The sequence below is a fragment of the Schistocerca cancellata genome, chromosome 4 (assembly GCF_023864275.1).
Source record: "Schistocerca cancellata isolate TAMUIC-IGC-003103 chromosome 4, iqSchCanc2.1, whole genome shotgun sequence".
NCBI lineage: Eukaryota > Metazoa > Arthropoda > Insecta > Orthoptera > Acrididae > Schistocerca > Schistocerca cancellata.
Genome location: NC_064629.1, coordinates 805956997 through 805977359, shown reverse-complemented (window position 1 = coordinate 805977359; position 20363 = coordinate 805956997). Strand labels below are relative to the sequence as shown.

At 43.7% G+C, this 20363-nt stretch overlaps 1 protein-coding gene across 1 annotated transcript in view; it reads left to right on the top strand.

The window, feature by feature from the left end:
• The window catches only part of LOC126184441 (glutamate receptor ionotropic, kainate glr-3-like), a 109283-nt gene extending 89245 nt beyond the window's left edge, over window positions 1–20038 (top strand). Inside the window, exon 6 of the mRNA XM_049926831.1 lies at window positions 19738–20038. Coding sequence (XP_049782788.1) covers window positions 19738–20038 — 301 coding nt within the window. The remainder of the gene's footprint in view (window positions 1–19737) is intronic.
• Window positions 20039–20363: the final 325 nt, after the last annotated feature.

Genomic DNA, 20363 nt, shown 5'->3' with positions numbered 1-20363 from the left:
ATCCCTGAGTCAACAGATGGGGACATTTGCAAGACAACAACCATCTGCACGAACAGTTCGTCGACGTTTGCAGCAGCATGCACTATCAGCTCGGAGACTATGGCTGCGGTTACCCTTGACGCTGCATCACAGACAGGAGCGTCTGCGTTGGTGTACTCAGCGACGAACCTGGGTGCACGAATGGCAAAACGTCATTTTTTCGGATGAATCCAGGTTCTGTTTACAGCATCATGATGGTCGCATCCTTGTTTGGCGACATCGTAGTGAACGCACATTGGAAGCGTGTATTCGTCATCGCCATACTAGCGTATCACCCGGCGTGATGGTATGGGGTGCATTTGGTTACACGTCTCGGTCACCTCTTGTTCGCATTGACGTCACTTTGAACAGTGGACGTTACATTTCAAATGTGTTACGACCTGTGGCTCTAACCTTCTTTCGATCCCTGCGAAACCCTACATTTCAGCAGGATAATGCACGACCGCATGTTGCAGATCCTGTACGGGCCTTTCTGGATACAGAAAATGTGGTATCGTGTTGAAGCTGCATGGGCAGCTGTACATGTACACGCTATCCAAGCTCTGTTTGACTCAATTCCCAGGCGTATCTAGGCCGTTATTACAGCCAGAGGTGGTTGTTCTGGATACTGTTTTCTCACTATCTATGCACTCAAATTGCGTGCAAATGTAATCACATGTCAGTTCTAGTAAAATATATATTTGTCCAGTGAATACCCATTTATCATCTGCATTTCTTCTTGGTGTAGCAATTTTAATGGCCAGCAGTGTAATTCAGTGGTGGAAAGGTAAAGAGAATGTGGCGTTGTTCGCTGTGCCGATGGTGTTACTGATTTTTGTTTCTGTCTAACAAAAATGCAGGGTTTTACAAACAAAAAATCGAAGAGGCACATTGTTTACCCATGTCTGCCTTCAGCGAGAGTGCCAGTGCAGCATTCTGACAGCCTTCCAGTACCTTCAACAGCCCCAGGTCAAATTTGGAGTGACAGTGAAGTAAGTAGCACTGAAGAAATCACAGATGATGATCCTTTATATCACTGCACAAGTGAGTCATCACTACCTTTGTTAACACAAGCGGGTTGAAATGATTTAGTACGTGATCTAGGACTAAGCGAACAAAAGTCGCAGCTGCTTGGTTCAGTATTACAAGAGTATAATCTGCTCCACCAAAGTACTATAGTCAGAGTGTTCAGGCGCAGAGATCATGACCTTTATTTCCTATTTTGCAACTCACGGAGCACTGGCATTTTGCAGTGACGTTGCTGGCCTAATGAAAATGTTGAAGTTCACCTATATTTCAAAGGAGTGGAGACTTTAGATGCGTCGAAAACAAGTCGCTCCATAACGGAAATAAAATACCTTCTGTTCCAGTAGCTTACGGTAGCTTGACCAAAGAGGATTACGAATTCGTACAAAGGATGCTAAATTCATTACAATACAATGAATACAAGCGGAAAATATGTGCAGATTTCAAAGTAATTGCTATGGTACTGGGAATGGAACAAGGCTACGCGAAGTATGCCTGTTTTCTTTGCGAGTGGGATAGTCGAGGCAGACATTCTCACTACGTGAAAAAGAAATGGCCTATGGGGAGATGTAAAGTGGGCGAAAAGAATGTCCAACGTGAAAGTCTGGTAGCTACTGAAGATATATTACTTCCACCGCTTCACATCAATCTTGGCCTAATAAAAGAATTCGTAAAGGCCATGGATCCAACAGGCAGTCGGTTTGCATATCTAGCTACCAGATTCCCTCGTCTTTCAGCTGCAAAAATAAAGGAAGGTGTATTTGTGGGCCCACAAATCAAGGTTCTGCAGAAAGATGCAAATTTCGAAGCACGTTTAACTGACAAAGAAAAGACAGCATGGGACTGTTTCAAGATGGTGTTTGAAAACTTCTTCAGAAGAAGACGAGCTACCAACTACAAAGCAATGGTGAATGACATGATCAAAGCATATCAAGACCTTGGGTGCAATGTGTCTTTGAAGGTACATATGATGGACTCTCATCTGAACTACTTCACAGAGAGTCGTAGTGAAGTATCGGATGAACATGGCGAAAGATTCAATAAGCACATTTGTACCATATAAAGGCATTATGAAGGGAAGTGGGTACCTTCTATGTTAGCAGATTATTGCTGGAATATCATTCGAGAGAAGAAAGGTTCACATTGCAAGAGAAAAAAAGTGATGTGCATTACAATACAGTGGCTCATTATTGTCAATTTTCTGTAATTTCTCATATCAAATAAATGCTACAAAGTGTATACACAAAGATTACTGTGTTATATGTTAGATATCACACTTCATTAGTGTCATGAACTTGTAACATCATAAAAAACGTGAATTTGTTTATCGAATTTCACCTCATGTTTGCTGCACTGCATCAAAAACGATTACTCATAAATTATCCCTGACAGAAAAAAATTAAAAACTTTTTTTTGAATTCAGCACTCGAAGTACAACTGTGTTCACAGTGTATTTTTTCAGAAATAGAAAAAAACGTTTTTTTGTAGACCAGTGAATTACTTGGTTCAGCGCCATACCCTTTCACAGGGAGGCCGGCCGCGGTGGTCTAGCGGTTCTGGCGCTGCAGTCCGGAACCGCGGTACTGCTACGGTCGCAGGTTCGAATCCTGCCTCGGGCATGGGTGTGTGTGATGTCCTTAGGTTAGTTAGGTTTAAGTAGTTCTAAATTCTAGGGGACTTATGACCTAAGATGTTGAGTCCCATAGTTCTCAGAGCCATTTGATTTTGAACTTTCACAGGGCACCTGCGAGAAGTGTGGATTTTGTTACTCGATAAGGGTACTTCTAGGAGACTCGAGGGTCCAAAATACACTTGTTTATCGCGTTAAAACTAACTGCCACATTGAACGCTATCTCTAAGCATTAAGAAAAGCAAAGAATTCGACTGTTGGCTCAGCAGAAGTCGTATCTGAATCCGTGGGGTGAGACCTAACAGACGTAGCAATCACTAGCAGCATCGTAAAGTGTAAATATTTCAACAACACTCCACGTGAGAAAAAAGACTTATTAGGAGCTTACCCAAGGCTGGCATCGAACGACTTGGACTGGGCGTCTGAAAGATCTGACTGAGGATTCCCCCCTCCCCGAATACGAAAATTCGAAGTTTTTAAAAGACTGTGGCAGTGCGCGGTTCCTCCATATCCATATCCTGCCCGACAGTCCACCGGTACTTTACAGACGTCGGCCAGTCTGACGTGCTGCTCCATACATGTCTGGTACCTCTGGCGAACCACGATCGGGTTCTTCCTCCTCTTTTACTCCAGAAATCGGATTGTCCTTGACGTTCACACTAACAAACTCCCTGTTTGGCATCAACAGCGTTCATCTGAAAGCTCAACGTCACTACCCTTCCTAACAGGGCTAGCGATAACACTCTTTTACGTCACTTTGCCCCATCTTACGGGTGAAGAATTCTCTCTCGCGAATGGGGACCACTGTTCCAGTAGTTTTACTTATTTCCCATCTCAGTCTAATCTGTGTGAATCCACTGACAGTATAGTTCTCAGGAGCTTGCTGCATATGCTAAGACTTGCCTGTTTGCGACCACTGTTGACTGTGACACCTTACAACAGCACCTAGATAGTGCAGGGAGTTACCAGTTAATTCTCTGACCTGAAACTTCTACCCTTGGACAGCTGCCCGGAGCGTCTGAAATTCCACGCACCTTCCATTACTGCCGGCCGGTGTGGCCGAGCGGTTCTAGGCGCTTCAGTCTGGAACCGCACGACAGCTACGGTCGCAGGTTCGAATCCTGCCTCGGGCATGGGTGTGTGTGATGTCCTTAGGTTAGTTAGGTTTAAGTAGTTCTAAGCCTAGGGGATGTTAAGTCCCATAGTGCTCAGAGCCATTTGAACCATTTTGAACCTTCCATTACTGTTTACTTCTTGTAACCTAAGCGCTACCACTTGCACATTTTGCCTCTGGTTTCCTGTCTTGGCGCGCCATTACCGGCTAGTAACAGCGTCATACTTAACAATGCACAAATCAATAAGTCATCAATACGTGACTCGGGGTAGCTTCTTTATCGAACAGTTCCGGGTGTTCTTCCCCACCATTCCACGGCAGAGCTCGTTTTATAAGGTCTCTAATGGTTTCAACGTCAATGGGGCTTTAAACATGAACTACACCTCATTGTAATGCACTGTGACTAATAAAGTGTTGAAATTTAAAATAAAATAACCCTAGTAGGTAACCTGTATCATTAGAATTAGCTCAGATAGGTAATTCACTACAGAATGAACCTTAGTATGAACTTTCTATTCTCACAGTGTATTACTTGATCCCCAAAACTGAGGGAACTCAGCTGTAACGAATCTTTGTCTGCTGCTAATAATTCGGCTGTAAATTATTCTGCCATCTTTGGAGCAGGCCTGAAAGAGTGATACTTTCCTTTACTGTTATTTCATTCTCTTGTCCTAGAGGGGCTGACAGCCCTTCAGCCAAAGAGTTTAAAGATGCAGAGATGGAATAAAAACACTTAGAGGGGTGAGTTATATAAAGATGTTTTAAGATAGATAAAATGATTTTTTCGTTGATAATTTGCAAATAACAATTAGGAAAACGTTGTATGATATTTAAAAACAGTGTGTTGCGAGAAAGTTAAAACAAACACTGCACTGTGTTAAACTGCACTTCCATTTGATGGGGAGGACTTGCTTTTAGGAGCAACGGGGAGAGGAAAGGAGGATTGATCCTTTGGGATAGGTGAAGTGTTTAAAGAGCTACTTGGTTCAGGTGGGCTGGGTTGGACAGATGGGTATAATGTAGGAAGACGATTGGCAGAAAACATGGGATTCAGGATGCAGATAGCTAGAATGGGGATTATGTCAGGGTCGACAGGAGGAAAGGAAAGGATGGTATGTGGAGGGAAAGGGAGACATGAAATCGGAAAGGAATAGATGGTAGAGGGCCAAATATCATAGGAGAGATTTCGTCGTCAGGGAGTGGGAGTCTGTTAAAATTGCTTTGGGAGAAATTGTGCAAAGTGTTTAATTGTAAAGCAGCACACCTAGATTTGTGATCAGGGGGAAATAATGGCATTGTTGGAGTCGAGTACACAAGAAGTATAGGATGTACAGAGGCGTCCAATGTGGGCGAAGAGTCTGGGAAGAAAGATGAGTTGATAAATAGATCTTCGAGGGGAGGGGAGGCGGATTCAGACAGCAATGCAAGGAGCGTGTCGTTCAAGGACTTGGACAAACTGATAGAATATTGATGAGGCATAGGACGTGCATAGGATAGGATAGGTGGGAACAAACGTTTGTAGATGTGGAGAATGGTGGAGAGATGAAGATATTTTGCTGCGCAGTAGTTTTGGTCTGTAATGGGCTTTGTGTTCGATGGTTACTTGGTGGGGTTTCCATGTTAGTCTACAAAATGGGTTTCGTCTGAGATATTTCAGTGAGTTTGTTAACTGGATAAGACGGTCATAAATGGCAACGTAGAAGTCATGGAGGCGGAAATTGTGGGTGGTTCGTCTTATAATTATTACACTATTGGCCATTAAAATTGCTACACCAAGAAGAAATGCAGATGATAAACGGGTATTCATTGGACAAATATATTATACTAGAACTGACATGTGATTACATTTTCACACAATTTGGGGGCATAGATCCTGAGAAATCAGTACCCAGAACAACCACCTCTGGCCGTAATAACGGCCTTGATACGCCTGGGCATTGAGTCAAACACAGCTTGGATGGCGTGTACATGTACAGCTGCTCATGCAGCTTCAACACGATACCACAGTTCATTAAGAGTAGTGACTGGCGTATTGTGACGAGCCAGTTGCTCGGCCACCATTTACCAGACGTTTTCAATTGGTGAGAGATCTGGAGAATGTGCTGGCCAGGGCAGCAGTCGAACATTTTCTGTATTCAGAAAGGCCCGTACAGGACCTGCAACATGAGGACGTGCATTATCCTGCCGGAATCTAGGTTTTCGCAGGGATCGAATGAAGGGTAGAACCACGGGTCGTAACAAATCGGAAATGTAACGTCCACTGTCAAAGTGCCGTCAATGCGAACAAGAGGTGACCGAGACGTGTAACCGATGGCACCCCATACCATCACGCCGGGTGATACGCCAGTATGGCGATGACGAATACACGATTCCAATGCGCGTCCACCGCGATGTCGCCAAACACGGTTGCGACCCTCATGATGCTGTAAACAGAACCTGGATTCATCCGAAAAATTGACGTTTTGCCATTCGTGCACCTAGGTTCGTCGTTGAATACACCATCGCAGGTGCTCCTGTCTGTGATGCAACGTCAAGGGTAATCGCAGCCATGGTCTCCGAGCTGATAGTCCATGCTTCTGCCGTTGGGATCCAGCACGGCGTTCCGTATTACCCTTCTGAAACCACCGATTCCATATTCTGCTAACAGTCATTGGATCTCGACCAACGCGAGCAGCAATGTCGCGATACGATAAACCGCAATCGCGACAGGCTACAATCCGACCTTTATCAATGTCGGAAACGTGATGGTACGCATTTCTCCTCCTTACACGAGGCATCACAACCGCGTTTCACCGGTCAACGCCGGTCAACTGCTGTTTGTGTATGAGAAATCGGTTGGTAACTTTCCTCATGTCAGCACGTTATAGGTATCGCCACTGGCGCCAACCTTGTGTGAATGCTCTGAGAAGCTAATCATTTGCATATCACAGCATCTTCTTCCTGTCGGTTAAATTTCGCGTCTGTAGCACGTCATCTTCGTGGTGTAGCGATTTTAATGGCCAGTGTGTACCTGTGGTTTCGAGGGATTAATCTTCAGGAGTCACTGGTTACACCAGATGTGAACTGGTTGACATGGGTCTGGAGGGAGCGGTGGAATTTCTGGAGGGCATGGTGACGGTAAGAGACTGCCGTTCAACTGGCAAATTATTATGGGGGCAATACCACACGGGCGCCAGAGATATAAGGTATTGAAAGCTACTGAGACAGTTTGACGAATGATTTATTAATTAAAACAATGGTTTTAATCTTGACAAAATGTGGAATCCAGCACTGGTAATAGTTAACTCTCATTGACAACGGTACTTTCCATTTTGTCATACTGCCACGAAGATAATAGCAACAGTACTACATTATAGCTCTCCACATCCGATTCTCTAATCGGTCAAGGAGGAGATAACTGTTTAACGTCCCGTCGACAACGACGTCATTAGAGACGGAGCACAATCTCGGATCAGGGAAGGATGCGGAAGGAAATCGGCCGTGCCCTTTCTAAGGAACCATCCCGGCATTTGCCTGAAGCGATTTAGGGAAACCACGGGAAACCTAAATCAGGATGGCCGGACGCGGGATTGAACTGTCGTCCTCCCGAATGCGAGTCCAGTGTGCTAACCACTGCACCACCTCGTTCGATGTCTATTCGGTCAATCGTACACGTCCATTCAGTAGCATATTACGATAAGGACGGTACAAGATTTAACTGGTAATAATTAATGACGTATCACAAAATGTACTGTTTATTTTTAGAATTGTTCCTTTTCCAAAAATCAGTTCAAATTAGACTTTTTATTTATTAAAGTCCCGTATGCCACAACTCATAATAAATTCTTCACATTGAAACCTCAGATCTACATCTACATCTACATCTACTCCGCAAGCCACCGTATGGTGCGTGGCGAAGGGTATCCTGTACCATACCAGTTATTTCCTTTCCTGTTCCACTCGCAAACAGAGCGAGGGAAAAACGATTACCTATATGCAGTAACATAAATGAAACAATGAAACTGAACATAATCCAGAGAGGTGTGCAATTTCATTACGGATATATTGACATGCAAACGCTTAAACGCGTCTGCGTATCGAGAAACCTGCCGACCAATTGAAAGTGATTCAAATACACTGAAGAGCCAAAGAAACTGATACAGGCATGTTTGTTCACATGCAGAGATATGTAAACAGGCAGAATACGGTGCTGCGGTCGTCAAGGCCTATATAAGATAATAACTGTCTGGCGCAGTTGTTGCTACAATGGCAGGTTAGCAAAATTTAAATGAGTTTCAACATCGTGTTATAGACGGCACATGAGCAATGGGACACAGCGTGTACGAGCTAGCGATGAAGTGGATGATTTTCCAGTACGACCATTAAACGAGTGTAGTGTATCAGGAATCCGGTAAAACATCGAATCTCCGATATCGCTGCGGCCGGAAAAAGGTCCTGCAAGAACATGACCAACGGCGACTGAAGACAGTCATTCAACGTGAGAGAAGTGAAACCCTTCCGCCAGTTCCTGCAGATTTCAGTGCTGGGCCATCAACAAGTGTCAGCGTGCGAACCATTCAATGAAACATCATCAATATGGGCTTTCGGAGCCGAAGGCCCACTCGTGTACCCTTGATGACTGCACGACACAAAGCTTTACGCCTCGCCTGGATCCATCAACACCGACATTGACCAGTTGATGACTGGCGTGTTGCGTGTGCAGTTGGTGTGATATGGGACCCCTGAAACGTCTAGCTACCACTCTGACAGATGACAAATACGTAAGCACCCTATCTGATCACGTGCATCGATTCATGTCCATTGTGCATTCCGACGGACTTGGTCAATTCCAGCAGGACAATGCGACACGCTACACGTCCAGAATTGCTACAGAGTGGCTCCAGGAACACTCTTCTGAGTTTAAACACTTCCGCTGGCCATCAAATTCCCCAGAAATGAACATTATTGAGCTTATCTTGGATGTCTTGCAACCTGCTGTTCAGAAGAGATCTGCATCTCTTCGTACTCTTACGGTTTTATGGACAGCCCTGCAGGATTCATAGTGTCAGCTCTCTCCAGCACTAATTCAGACATTAGACGAGTTTGTGCCTGTGTAAGCTTGTGGCTCTTACTGTCACGGGATTAGAAAGTTATCGACAGTTTTGTAGGTAATCACTGTTGTGAATTGGCAGGAGCCAATTCACGGAGTTTGGAGGAAGCCGAAAGGCACGCGATTAAGCTCACGCAGGCTGGCGTGAGGTCTGGAACAGGTGAGAGAAATAAGACTAGCAAAACAAGAGTAACTGGTAGAATACTTAACTTTAATCCACAATTGGTGAACATCTCTCGTTACTGTACAGGCTTCACAATATTAATTATCAAATGCTATGGCGCCTTGCTAGGTCGTAGCAAATGACGTAGCTGAAGCCTATGCTAACTATCGTCTCGGCAAATGAGAGCGTAATTGTCAATGTAGCTTCGCTAGCAAGTCGGCTGTACAACTGGGGCGAGTGCTAGTACGTCTCACTAGACCTGCCGTGTGGCGGCGCTCGGTCTGCCATCACTGACAGTGGCGACACGCGGGTCCGTCGTATACTAGCGGACCGCGGCCGATTTAAAAGCTACCACCTAGCAAGTGTGGTGTCTGGCGGTGACACCACAATCACCCCTACAGTTTGCCAAGTGGTGGCACCATATCCCTGAGGAAAGCTCAGATACTAGTGAATCTCGCACATGGGGCGGCGTAAAGCTTTGTGTCATGCAGTCATCAAGGGTACGCGAGTGGGCCTTCGGCTCCGAAAGCCCGTATCGATTATATTTCGTTGAATGGTTCCCACGCTGATACTTGTTGATGTCCCAGCACTGAAATCTGCAGCAATTTGCGGTAGGATTGTACTTCTGTCACGTTGGATTCTCTTCAGTCGTCGTTGGTCCCATTCTTGCAGGATCTTTTGCCGGCAGCAGCGATTTCGAAGATTTGATGTTTTACCGGATTCCTGATATTCACGGCACACTCATGAAATGGTCGTACGGGATAATCCCCACTTCATCGCTAGCTCGGACATGCTGTGTCCGATCGCACGTGCGACTATAACACCATGTTCAGACTCATTTAAATCTTGATAACCTGACATTGTAGCAGCAGTAACCGATCTAACAACTGCGCCAGACACTTGTCGTCTTATACAGGCGTTGCCGATCGCAGCGCCGTATTCTGTCTGTTTACATATCTCTGTATCAGGATACGCATGCCTATACCAGTTACTTTTGGGCTTCAGTATATAAAGAGCTGTGTAACCTACAGAACATTTTAGTTGTACATAGTTATCATCCTGTCTGTTACTTAAAAATAAACAGTATTTATAGTATAACTGACATTGTTAATTTTTAATTCTGATTTTATTCGATACTTGATGATTTTTAACTTGAAACAGAGGAATATTGTAGTGAAAATGAAAAAAACAGTACAGATTTATCATATAACGCTAGAAAACGCAATTTACTCCATAAAAAGGTAAAATTAAAAAACCCGAAACAAAACATATCAAACACCACTTTAATACTTCGTCGAGCTTCTATGAAACATGTTTTTGTTGTTCATAAACAACTTCCGCAGTTCAACAATAACAACAAACTCTTGCCTTTGAACATAATGAAGAATGTTCTCAATACCAGCACTGCACAACTGCTCTATGGTCACTAAATAAGAAGCAACAATCTAATAAACCAATGAATTTATTTGGCGCTTTACAGATATAACCAATCCTCACATTGTCTGAAAACCAGAAATACATAGGAAATAACAGAAATGTAGATACACAAAGAATATATAATGGTATGAAACTACAAATGTCGTCTAAACTAAACAGCTAAAATACACATCACGAATATCTTGGTGGCCAGATATATAAATACAGTATGTAACAAACAAAGCTGCCACGTCAGTCTAACTGACTAGCTAAAATGCGATAACAGGAAGACAATTTAAGCCACCAGCAGGTGGTGACGAATCCAAAAGTAAGTGCCATGTAGCGATAAATGCAGAATTTTTTTCATAAGAATTGTAGTACACAAAATTCAGCTTTCGCAAAATGAGATAAGCAGAAAAAAATGCCGGAATAGTTACCGAAATTCAGTCCTTTATAAAAAAAAAAAAACTACGTGAATAAAACAAGTTAAGAAAAACAATTTAATAAGTTGCAATAAAACAGAAATAATAAAAGCAACAGTAAGAAGGGCAAGTATTCAAACCTGCGCTTGATTAGACGATGGAGATCGTGCAAGTAAAACTCGTTAAAAAAATAAGTAATGTAATAGTAAAAGAACATAGGAATGCAAAGGAAAATGGAAGACGTAATATAATTTTCGAAAGCATTAGGCTTAGCGATAACAACAACCTATTTGATACATGAGCGTCAGTTATAAAAATAGATAAGGATGCAGGGGACTTGAAGCTTAAGAAATACATATAACAAAGTGATAAGTATGGGAAATAGCTGCATCGAGGTAGAGATATGAAGGATGAGCTAATACGTGGGGAAATGCTTGGAGTTCCAAGACCAGTATTTCACTGAATATTCCCGACCGTTTTGCCTCCATGCCGCTGTTTCCCCCTCTCTGCGTCTATCTCCTCCTCCTCACTCCCTCCAATTCCAGCTGCTTCTCCCCTGGTTGTCCATCTCCTCCTCCCCCTGTTCCTCCTCATCTCCTCCTCTTTCCTGTCTCTGTGCATCTCCTCCTCTGCCCTCTCTCTGTTCATTTCCCCCTCCATTCTCTCTGTCTATTTGCTCCTCCCCCTACCTGCGTCCACCTCCTCCTTCCACCTCTCTCTCTCTGTCCACGTCTTCTCCCATCTCTCTCCCCATTAACACACTCACCCAAGAAGGAGACTTTTGGTTCTTACCCCAAAAGTATTTCTTTCCTGATCATAACTAATATGTGCACTAAATTTGGCTGAAATTGTTCCAGCCGTTTAGGATGAGCTTTTTAACCATGACTTTGCTCATATACACACGTGTCAAACGTATTTCACATATATTTAACATATTTCATATATATTTCACCTGTATCTGTAGCGAATTTCGCCCTGCAGTTCATTCTTTATGATGTCGTATCTCCTCAACTACACTGGCGTCGAAAATTAAAGCAACAAACTGTTATTTCCCCATCCTGTGTCTAATTCACAATATGAGCTTACAAACTGTCAAGAGATGTCGTTACAATCGTGCTCTGCACTAAAGATGGCATTACAGTCAATGGTCAATCACGCCGACAATGACGTCAGGGCACTTAGCAAGCCGCGCGGGATTAGCCGAGCGGTCTTAGGCACTGCAGTCATGGACTGAGCGGCTGGTCCCGGCGGAGGTTCGAGTCCTCCCTCGGGCATGGGTGTGTGTGTTTGTCCTTAGGATAATTTAGGTTAAGTAGTGTGTAAGCTTAGGGACTGATGACCTTAGCAGTTAAGTCCCGTAAGATTTCACACACACACACGCACTTATCAAGCAGAAGCAGAGTAGTGTTTGCAGGGTAGTCCCACATCCACAATCGCTGTGTACACAGTCACAGACGGTGACGCCTGCAGACATTCTGCCGTGGAGGGCCATATGAAGAATGGAAGCGGGAGAGTCGCTAACTGATGTGGCCCGATTGCTTAATGTGAATCGTTGTGTTGTTTCTCGGACGAGGCGACAGCTTACAGAGACCGAAACTGTATCCCGGAGTCCAGGACAGGTCCGACCACGTGTGACATCAGAAAGTGTGGACCGTTATTTGGCTGTAAGGGCACGAGTGTACCGCCTTAGTACAGCACTGCAACTGGCATCTGACCTCGCATCATCCCCTGGACGTGTTGTATCGAAGCAAACGGTGTAAAAAAGGTTTCGGCAGAGTGGTCTTTATTGTTGGAGACCTGCTGTCTGTTTACCTCTGGCGTGTCTTCACAGAAAAGAGCGTCTAGAGTGGAGTGGTCAACAAGCCACCGAACGGTCGAAAAGTGGGCAATGTTCTTTTCACAGATGAGTGCCGATTTGGTCTCGAGAGTGATTGTTGACGTACTCGTAGCTGGAGGGCACGTGGAATATGATTTCGTGACCCAAGCATTGTTGGAACGAGACCGATATCGAGGAGGATCCCTGATGATGTGGACAGGGATTATGTTGACCATTGAAACACCTCTTCATGAAATTGTACGGGTGACTCTGCAAGATGTAACTGCTGTAACTGCTGTCAGGTACCGTGAGCAGGTCTTCGGAGCTCATACGGGTTTGTTGCGATGTGCTGTTGGCCCAGACTTCGTATGGATGGACAATAATGCTTGACCTCATAGAGCACAGGTGGTTGATTTTTTTATTTTTATTTTTTTTTTCAACGGAAGATACTGCACGCTCTCCCGATTTGAGCTCCATAGACCATATCTGGGATGCACTAGAGAGACGAGTTGCATCAGGTCAGCATTCACCAACCACTGTCCAAGACTTGTGAACGGCTCTGCAGGAAGAATGGGCGTTATAGCCTCAACATGAGGCCGATGACATCATTCGCAGTGTGTCCTGTCGTTGTCAGACCTGTATTGGTGCCAGAGGGGGTCACACACCATACTGAACACATTTACCAGTTGTCAAAATGTGTGTATGCAAATCCGTTGGAAGAAACGAAGAACATATTTGTCTACCGTTATGCATGTTGCAGTTGATTACATTCTGTATTATTTACATTGTTTCTACTCTACTATCCCCTGTTTGTATTGTTTTGTGACAAAACAAACGCAACCTTGCATAATATCCGTTTGTTGCTTTAATTTTGGACACCAGTGTAGCGTATATACTGTAAATGATATAATTTTCCAGGATCATCCAGTGCTCTATGTGAGTACTGACTTTGAAATGTGTTGTGAATATGGTTAGCAGTGAAGAAGTACTAAATTAAAACGTCATCGTGATGCCGCAGATTTTCAGGCAGCACAATGTCTGACGTCATATCTCCCGAACTATGTGTTGTACGAAAAGTGTTGTGAATAGAATCAATGACAACGAAATGATACATTTAAGCGTCTTGCGCGATGCCGCTGTTTTTTACGCATCTCAATGTTTATGATGCCGTATTTCCTGAACTATTGTCAGACACTGATATAATATAGCTGGTACTTTCACTGATATGCGTGAATATTGTCTACAAAACGTCTCATGAATGCAGTTAGTAGTAAAGAAGTAATAAATTAAAACGTCATGCAGGTTTTACCGCATGAACAGCAAAAATGTGAGAAAATGTGAACAGTGAGACAGTTCTTTACTTAAGCCATTTTGTGGGGTTGTCAATGTGAAGAAGTTTCGTAAAGGGTTGAAATTATGTGTACAGTTTGTTGCAAACCACAAAGTGCTCTCATTATCAAATACTGGATGACTTAAGTATGGGTATTCACGTGCCGTGAGCTACACTGCTTTTCCACCCCATCCTCCTACCCACGCCTTTGGTAGGTACAGGGTGTTTCAAAAATGACCGGTATATTTGAAACGGCAATAAAAACTAAACGAGCAGCGATAGAAATACACCGTTTGTTGCAATATGCTTGGGACAACAGTACATTTTCAGGCGGACAAACTTTCGAAATTACAGTAGTTACAATTTTCAACAACAGATGGCGCTGCAAGTGATGTGAAAGATATAGAAGACAACGCAGTCTGTGGGTGCGCCATTCTGTACGTCGTCTTTCTACTGTAAGCGTGTGCTGTTCACAACGTGCAACTGTGCAGTAGACAACATGGTTTATTCCTTAGAACAGAGGATTTTTCTGGTGTTGGAATTCCACCGCCTAGAACACAGTGTTGTTGCAACAAGACGAAGTTTTCAACGGAGGTTTAATGTAACCAAAGGACCGAAAAGCGATACAATAAAGGATCTGTTTGAAAAATTTCAACGGACTGGGAACGTGATGGATGAACGTGCTGGAAAGGTAGGGCGACCGCGTACGGCAACCACAGAGGGCAACGCGCAGCTAGTGCAGCAGGTGATCCAACAGCCGCCTCGGGTTTTCGCTCGCCGTGTTGCAGCTGCGGTCCAAATGACGCCAACGTCCACGTATCGTCTCATGCGCCAGAGTTTACACCTCTATCCATACAAAATTCAAACGCGGCAACCCCTCAGCGCCGCTACCATTGCTGCACGAGAGACATTCGCTAACGATATAGTGCACAGGATTGATGACGGCGATATGCATGTGGGCAGCATTTGGTTTACTGACGCCCGCATCTCGTGGTCGTGCGGTAGCTTTCTCGCTTCCCACGCCCGGGTTCCCGGGTTCGGTTCTCGGCAGGGTCAGGGATTTTCTCTGCCTCGTGATGGCTGGGTGTTGTGTGCTGTCCTTAGGTTAGTTAGGTTTAAGTAGTTCTAAGTTCTAGGGGATGATGACCATAGATGTTAAGTCCCATAGTGCTCAGAGCCATTTTTTTGGTTTACTGACGAAGCTTCGTCAATAAACAGAACTGGCGCATATGGGGAACCGAAAAGCCCCATGTTGCAATCCCATCGTCCCTGCATCCTCAAAAAGTACTGGTCTGGGCCGCCATTTCTTCCAAAGGAATCATTGGCCCATTTTTCAGATCCGAAACGATTACTGCATCACGCTATCTGGACATTCTTCATGAATTTTTGGCGGTACAAACTGCCTTAGACGACACTGCGAACACCTCGTGGTTTATGCAAGATGGTGCCCGGCCACATCGCACGGCCGACGTCTTTAATTTCCTGAATGAATATTTCGATGATCGTGTGATTGCTTTGGGCTATCCGAAACATACAGGAGGCGGCGTGGATTGGCCTCCCTATTCGCCAGACATGAACCCCTGTGACTTCTTTCTGTGGGGACACTTGAAAGACCAGGTGTACCGCCAGAATCCAGAAACAATTGAACAGCTGAAGCAGTACATCACATCTGCATGTGAAGCCATTCCGCCAGACACGTTGTCAAAGGTTTCGGGTAATTTCATTCAGAGACTACGCCATATTATTGCTACGCATGGTGGATATGTGGAAAATATCGTACTATAGAGTTTCCCAGACCGCAGCGCCATCTTTTGTTGAAAATTGTAACTACTGTAATTTCGAAAGTTTGTCTGCCTGAAAATGTACTGTTGTCCCAAGCATATTGCAACAAACGGTGTATTTCTATCGCTGCTCGTTTAGTTTTTATTGCTGTTTCAAATATACCGGTCATTTTTGAAACACCCTGTATGTAGTTCTTAACCCTGCAGCGATTCTTTCCAGACTGTAAGTGATACGTGCACCAAGCTTGGCTGAAGTAGTCCAGTGGCTTAGGAGAAGATGTGAGACATACATACATACATCTACATGTACATCGATATTCATAATGTGTGTAGATTCGAAAGTATTTCTTCATGAATGTGTTGCAGGTTATGTCAGTGAATCCCTGACGTTCCACTCTTTTTAGATTTATTTCATGATAATTCATGTCTCTTGATTGCTAATGCTTCTGACCAAAAAATATAATAAAAATTTTGTAAATTTAGCAGAAAAATAATTAAAAACAAACATCAATATTATGGCTGGCATTCTCGCCACTAGAGGCGCTAGTGTCAATCCAATTGTGAGACGATAGTAAAGCCTAGTTTACACGACGACACTAGGTTGCAGGCAACTGCCCTACCAGCCACTGTGCATGCGCGCCGCGCGTTTGTGCAACTCGTTGGTGAAACTAAACACTTTCGGCATGTTCCAACTTTGGCGACACTAGTTGCATGAGTTTTGAGGTTATGTGTGTTCTGAGAGTGCAGACAAACTGAAATATGAAGTGGGAAACGGAGAATAAAGTTCGCTTTTTGGATATCTATGCTTTGCATGGGATTTCACTGATACTGATTATAAAAATAAGCAACACATTGCTGCCGCTGAGACTGTCAAGTGCGATCACAACATAGATGGTTTCACAATATCTGAGCTGCATGGCAAAATTTATTTAGTTAGGAGCACATATACAACTGAATTAAGAAAAATACAAGCAAGCGTAATTCTAGCTGTGGTAATGCTCTCGTCTACAAGCCTAAAATCCCATCGTTCGAGTTGGCCAACTCTTTGTTAAGGAATATTGTTGACAGGAGGGAAGGCTACACAAATTCAAGAAGCTGCATTCTTTATTCAATATTCCTCTATTTAAAACGTCGCTGCAGTGCTCCCCATACACATATGTTAGAATTTTGAAATATTGCCACTGTAAAGATCTCTCTTCAAGAGAGTTGTTTGCAAACCATTCTCTTCTTAATGCGGCCTGCTTCGAGTAATTATTGTTGCTAATGTTAAAAATTATTACTGTTAATGTTAATAATTATTGGTGTTAATGAAATAGCGTCATCACCAACTAAAACCGTATCTTATAGCATGCCGAGTGTTCTCGATTGTAATGCACACCATATGATATGTAATTTCTGTTCTGGCGACAGTGCTTCATGCATTATAATACCTTTATTCCTTATCACATAATTAACTCTATTGAGAAGAAATGTGGACAGTTCTGATGACATTCTAAGATAATTAAAAGAACTTCTTGGATCTTCTGTTATAAATTATTTCAGCAAGGATTCTGTGCAACTGAGCTGACGTCTTTTCTTCATCCAGTTATGTATCGAAAACGTTTCTTATTTTTTTCTTGTGCAGCGATTCCTCGCAACAAGCTTTAACTCCATCAGAACTCGTGCGACGTGCAACTGCCAAAACTTTCGTTTCAGACCCGACTCAGGGACCCACAAAACGATGAAACTGAAGTGTATACTGGTGTCGCCGTGTCTACAGTCATATATGAAACCACTTGCGTGCAACTCATTCCACGCTACGAGTGGCGCAACTCAGTGTCGTCGTGTAAACTAGGCTTTAGGCCATGTCCTACGTGAGCGATAGAAGCGAGCGACTTCTGGATACACGACACTCCAGCGACAAGCAGCAACATTGGGCGAAAGCCTTGGGTGTCCTGCATGCGAGCGACCATGTCGTGCTACAAGATGGCTGCTTATAGGCAACCAGCTGATTCTATAAAACGGCGTCCTTAACCTGTAGAATACTGTAGCTAGAGAGTAAGGCTACAGAATTAGGTTCACTTAAGAAAATAAAGCGAAAAGGAATGCTGTGCATGAAATTTACAAAGGGAGGAATCTCCATGGAGAATTTCAGAAGTATCGTCAACTACGAAGATCTCCAGACAAGTTCTTCGAATACACGTGAATGAGCAGAGGAGCATTCGCCTATCTCATCAATAAATTAAATACGAATGTTTTTTTACATGATCAAGAACTTTTAACAGCCAATAAATGCAGAAGAATGACTATTACATGACTAACTACGCCAAATACAAACACAACTATACAGATTGACACTATGGATCAACAGCTAGCTGTGGTGTTGGGATAGCGTATACAGCTTAGAGTTACGTTTGAGCAGAAGGTCTTGGGTTCGATTCCCAGCTGTTCTTATATTTTTACTGAGTTACGATTCTGTATACTAAGTCTTATGTATACTGTTTACACTGCTCTGCTAAGTATATTTTAAGGTCTTGCCAAAGAACTTGATTTTCACACCTATCCCAGTATATCACACACATTAAAAATTACAATGAACGCTGAAATTTAACAGATATTTGATGTTGCGAACGTAATTCACCAGCAGTCGAGTGTTAAAGCCAAGCGTTTCAATTACTCTAAATAGTCTGTAAAAGTAAAGCTTACAAAATTTTTGAAAAGAAAGTCAAACGTTTTGTGTAATGATTTGTCTAAACGTATGAAATAAAAAATATAAGGGACATGTTTGGTGCACCTCATTTTCATTTCATGATTTCGAGCATCATTCAAAGGCACGTAGAGCGTTTCTCTGATCTACTTATTTCTTTTACCCAAATCATTTCATGAAATATTTGATTGATTGCTTTCATTTTTTAATTTCAAGTTTTATTCAGATCTTACTGACTCCTCGTTTGCCTTCCTAACGTACTTGATTCGAAGGAAGCCTTCTTGACATTTAAATACCGCACCAATGTATATTTTTATGTGCAAAATAGCTAGGTCTTGAACAGATGACATTTTTGACACTTCATTTACAGAAGCTTTTCGTGAAATATTTCAATTTTTCCTCAGCTTATTAATCAAGTTTTCGTTCATTACCCTGATTACTTTCAAGCAAAATTCGTCGTTTCGAAATCCTGAACCTTTTATGAGATACGGCGATTTTTACGACCACTTGATTCCCGAAGCGTAGGAAAGGTTCGGACGCGCCTGAGCAACCCGTCTGTGGATATAACAACCAATATCTCAAGAATGAAAAGAGGTATCATTCTGGTCTCAATTTTAAATACAATTTAGATATACTAGTTCCATTTCATATGCAATAGTGTATGGCCTTAAATGAACTATACGGAATGTCTACACAATATGATTTTACCTCTGCAAATTCTTAAAAATTTCGTGCAGCCATGTACTCAATTTCGTGCAGCAAAGTAACTATGACGAATAATGAAAATAAATCCTGACCTTTATCATTTAAGGATATCAAGCTACAGGTTGCAGAAGAATCAAATTTTTACACCGCATAATTTTCTTAAAATCGGATGTTAAGTAATTCATAGCTGCCATCCCTTCCGCTCCACTGCTTTGCTAAGGAAACACGTGGCTGTCGCTCTGTGTCATGCGTGCTGCAGCGACAAGATTCAAACACGTTTGAATTCAAACGTCGCCAGTTGCAGCGGGAGACAGGCAGCGACACAGATGTCGCTCCCGTAGGACATCTCCGTAACTACACCTGCGGTTGTGTTTTGTCGCCTGAAGCTGTCGCGCGCTGTCGCTCGCTTCTGTCGCTCGCGTAGGACATGGCCTTAGGTTCGCACCGGTGGGTGTCGCGACTGTGTATATTAGACTACGGTGTAGGTGTGTGTGCGCACGCGTGGCTGGCTGTGAGATGAGTCAGTACTGTGTGTTGGCAGGCTGCGGCGCTGCTGGGAGCGTGGCGTGTCGCGGCGACTGGAGGGCGTGTATCTGCCGCGCGCGCCCGAGTGCGTGGCGGTGGCGCGGCCCGGCGGCGTGCGCCTCACCGGCGTCTTGCCGGCTATCGCGCTGCTGTTACTCGGCACCGCTCTCGCCGTCCTGCTGCTCGTCGCAGAGATGCGCGTGCTGCGCGCCTGCTACTCACTTCAGTACGCTCTAAATCCCCTGTCACAGTTTCCTCTCAATCGACTACTCGCGCCAAGTGACACTACTGCAGCCACGGGGTTGAAATTCATATAGGGACTTCCAGTAATCCGACCTTAGGTGGTTCGCTGTCAGGCCACTTGGAGCGCTCCAAGTTAATCAGTCCGTCATCTCACTTTCTTATTCATTGGCTTCTAATCTTCTGGTACCATTAACTGATCCTCCCTTCTCTGTTCCACTCGCGAATGGCGCGTGGGAAGCCTGTCGGTAAGCCCCTGTGTCAGCTCTAATATCTGGAATTTTCTCGTCGTTCACCTTTCGCGAGGTGTATGTGGGAAGAAGTAACATGTTGTCCGACTCTTTCCAGAAAATCTTGTCTCAAAATCTCTATAGCCCACCTATCCATGATGCACAACGCCTC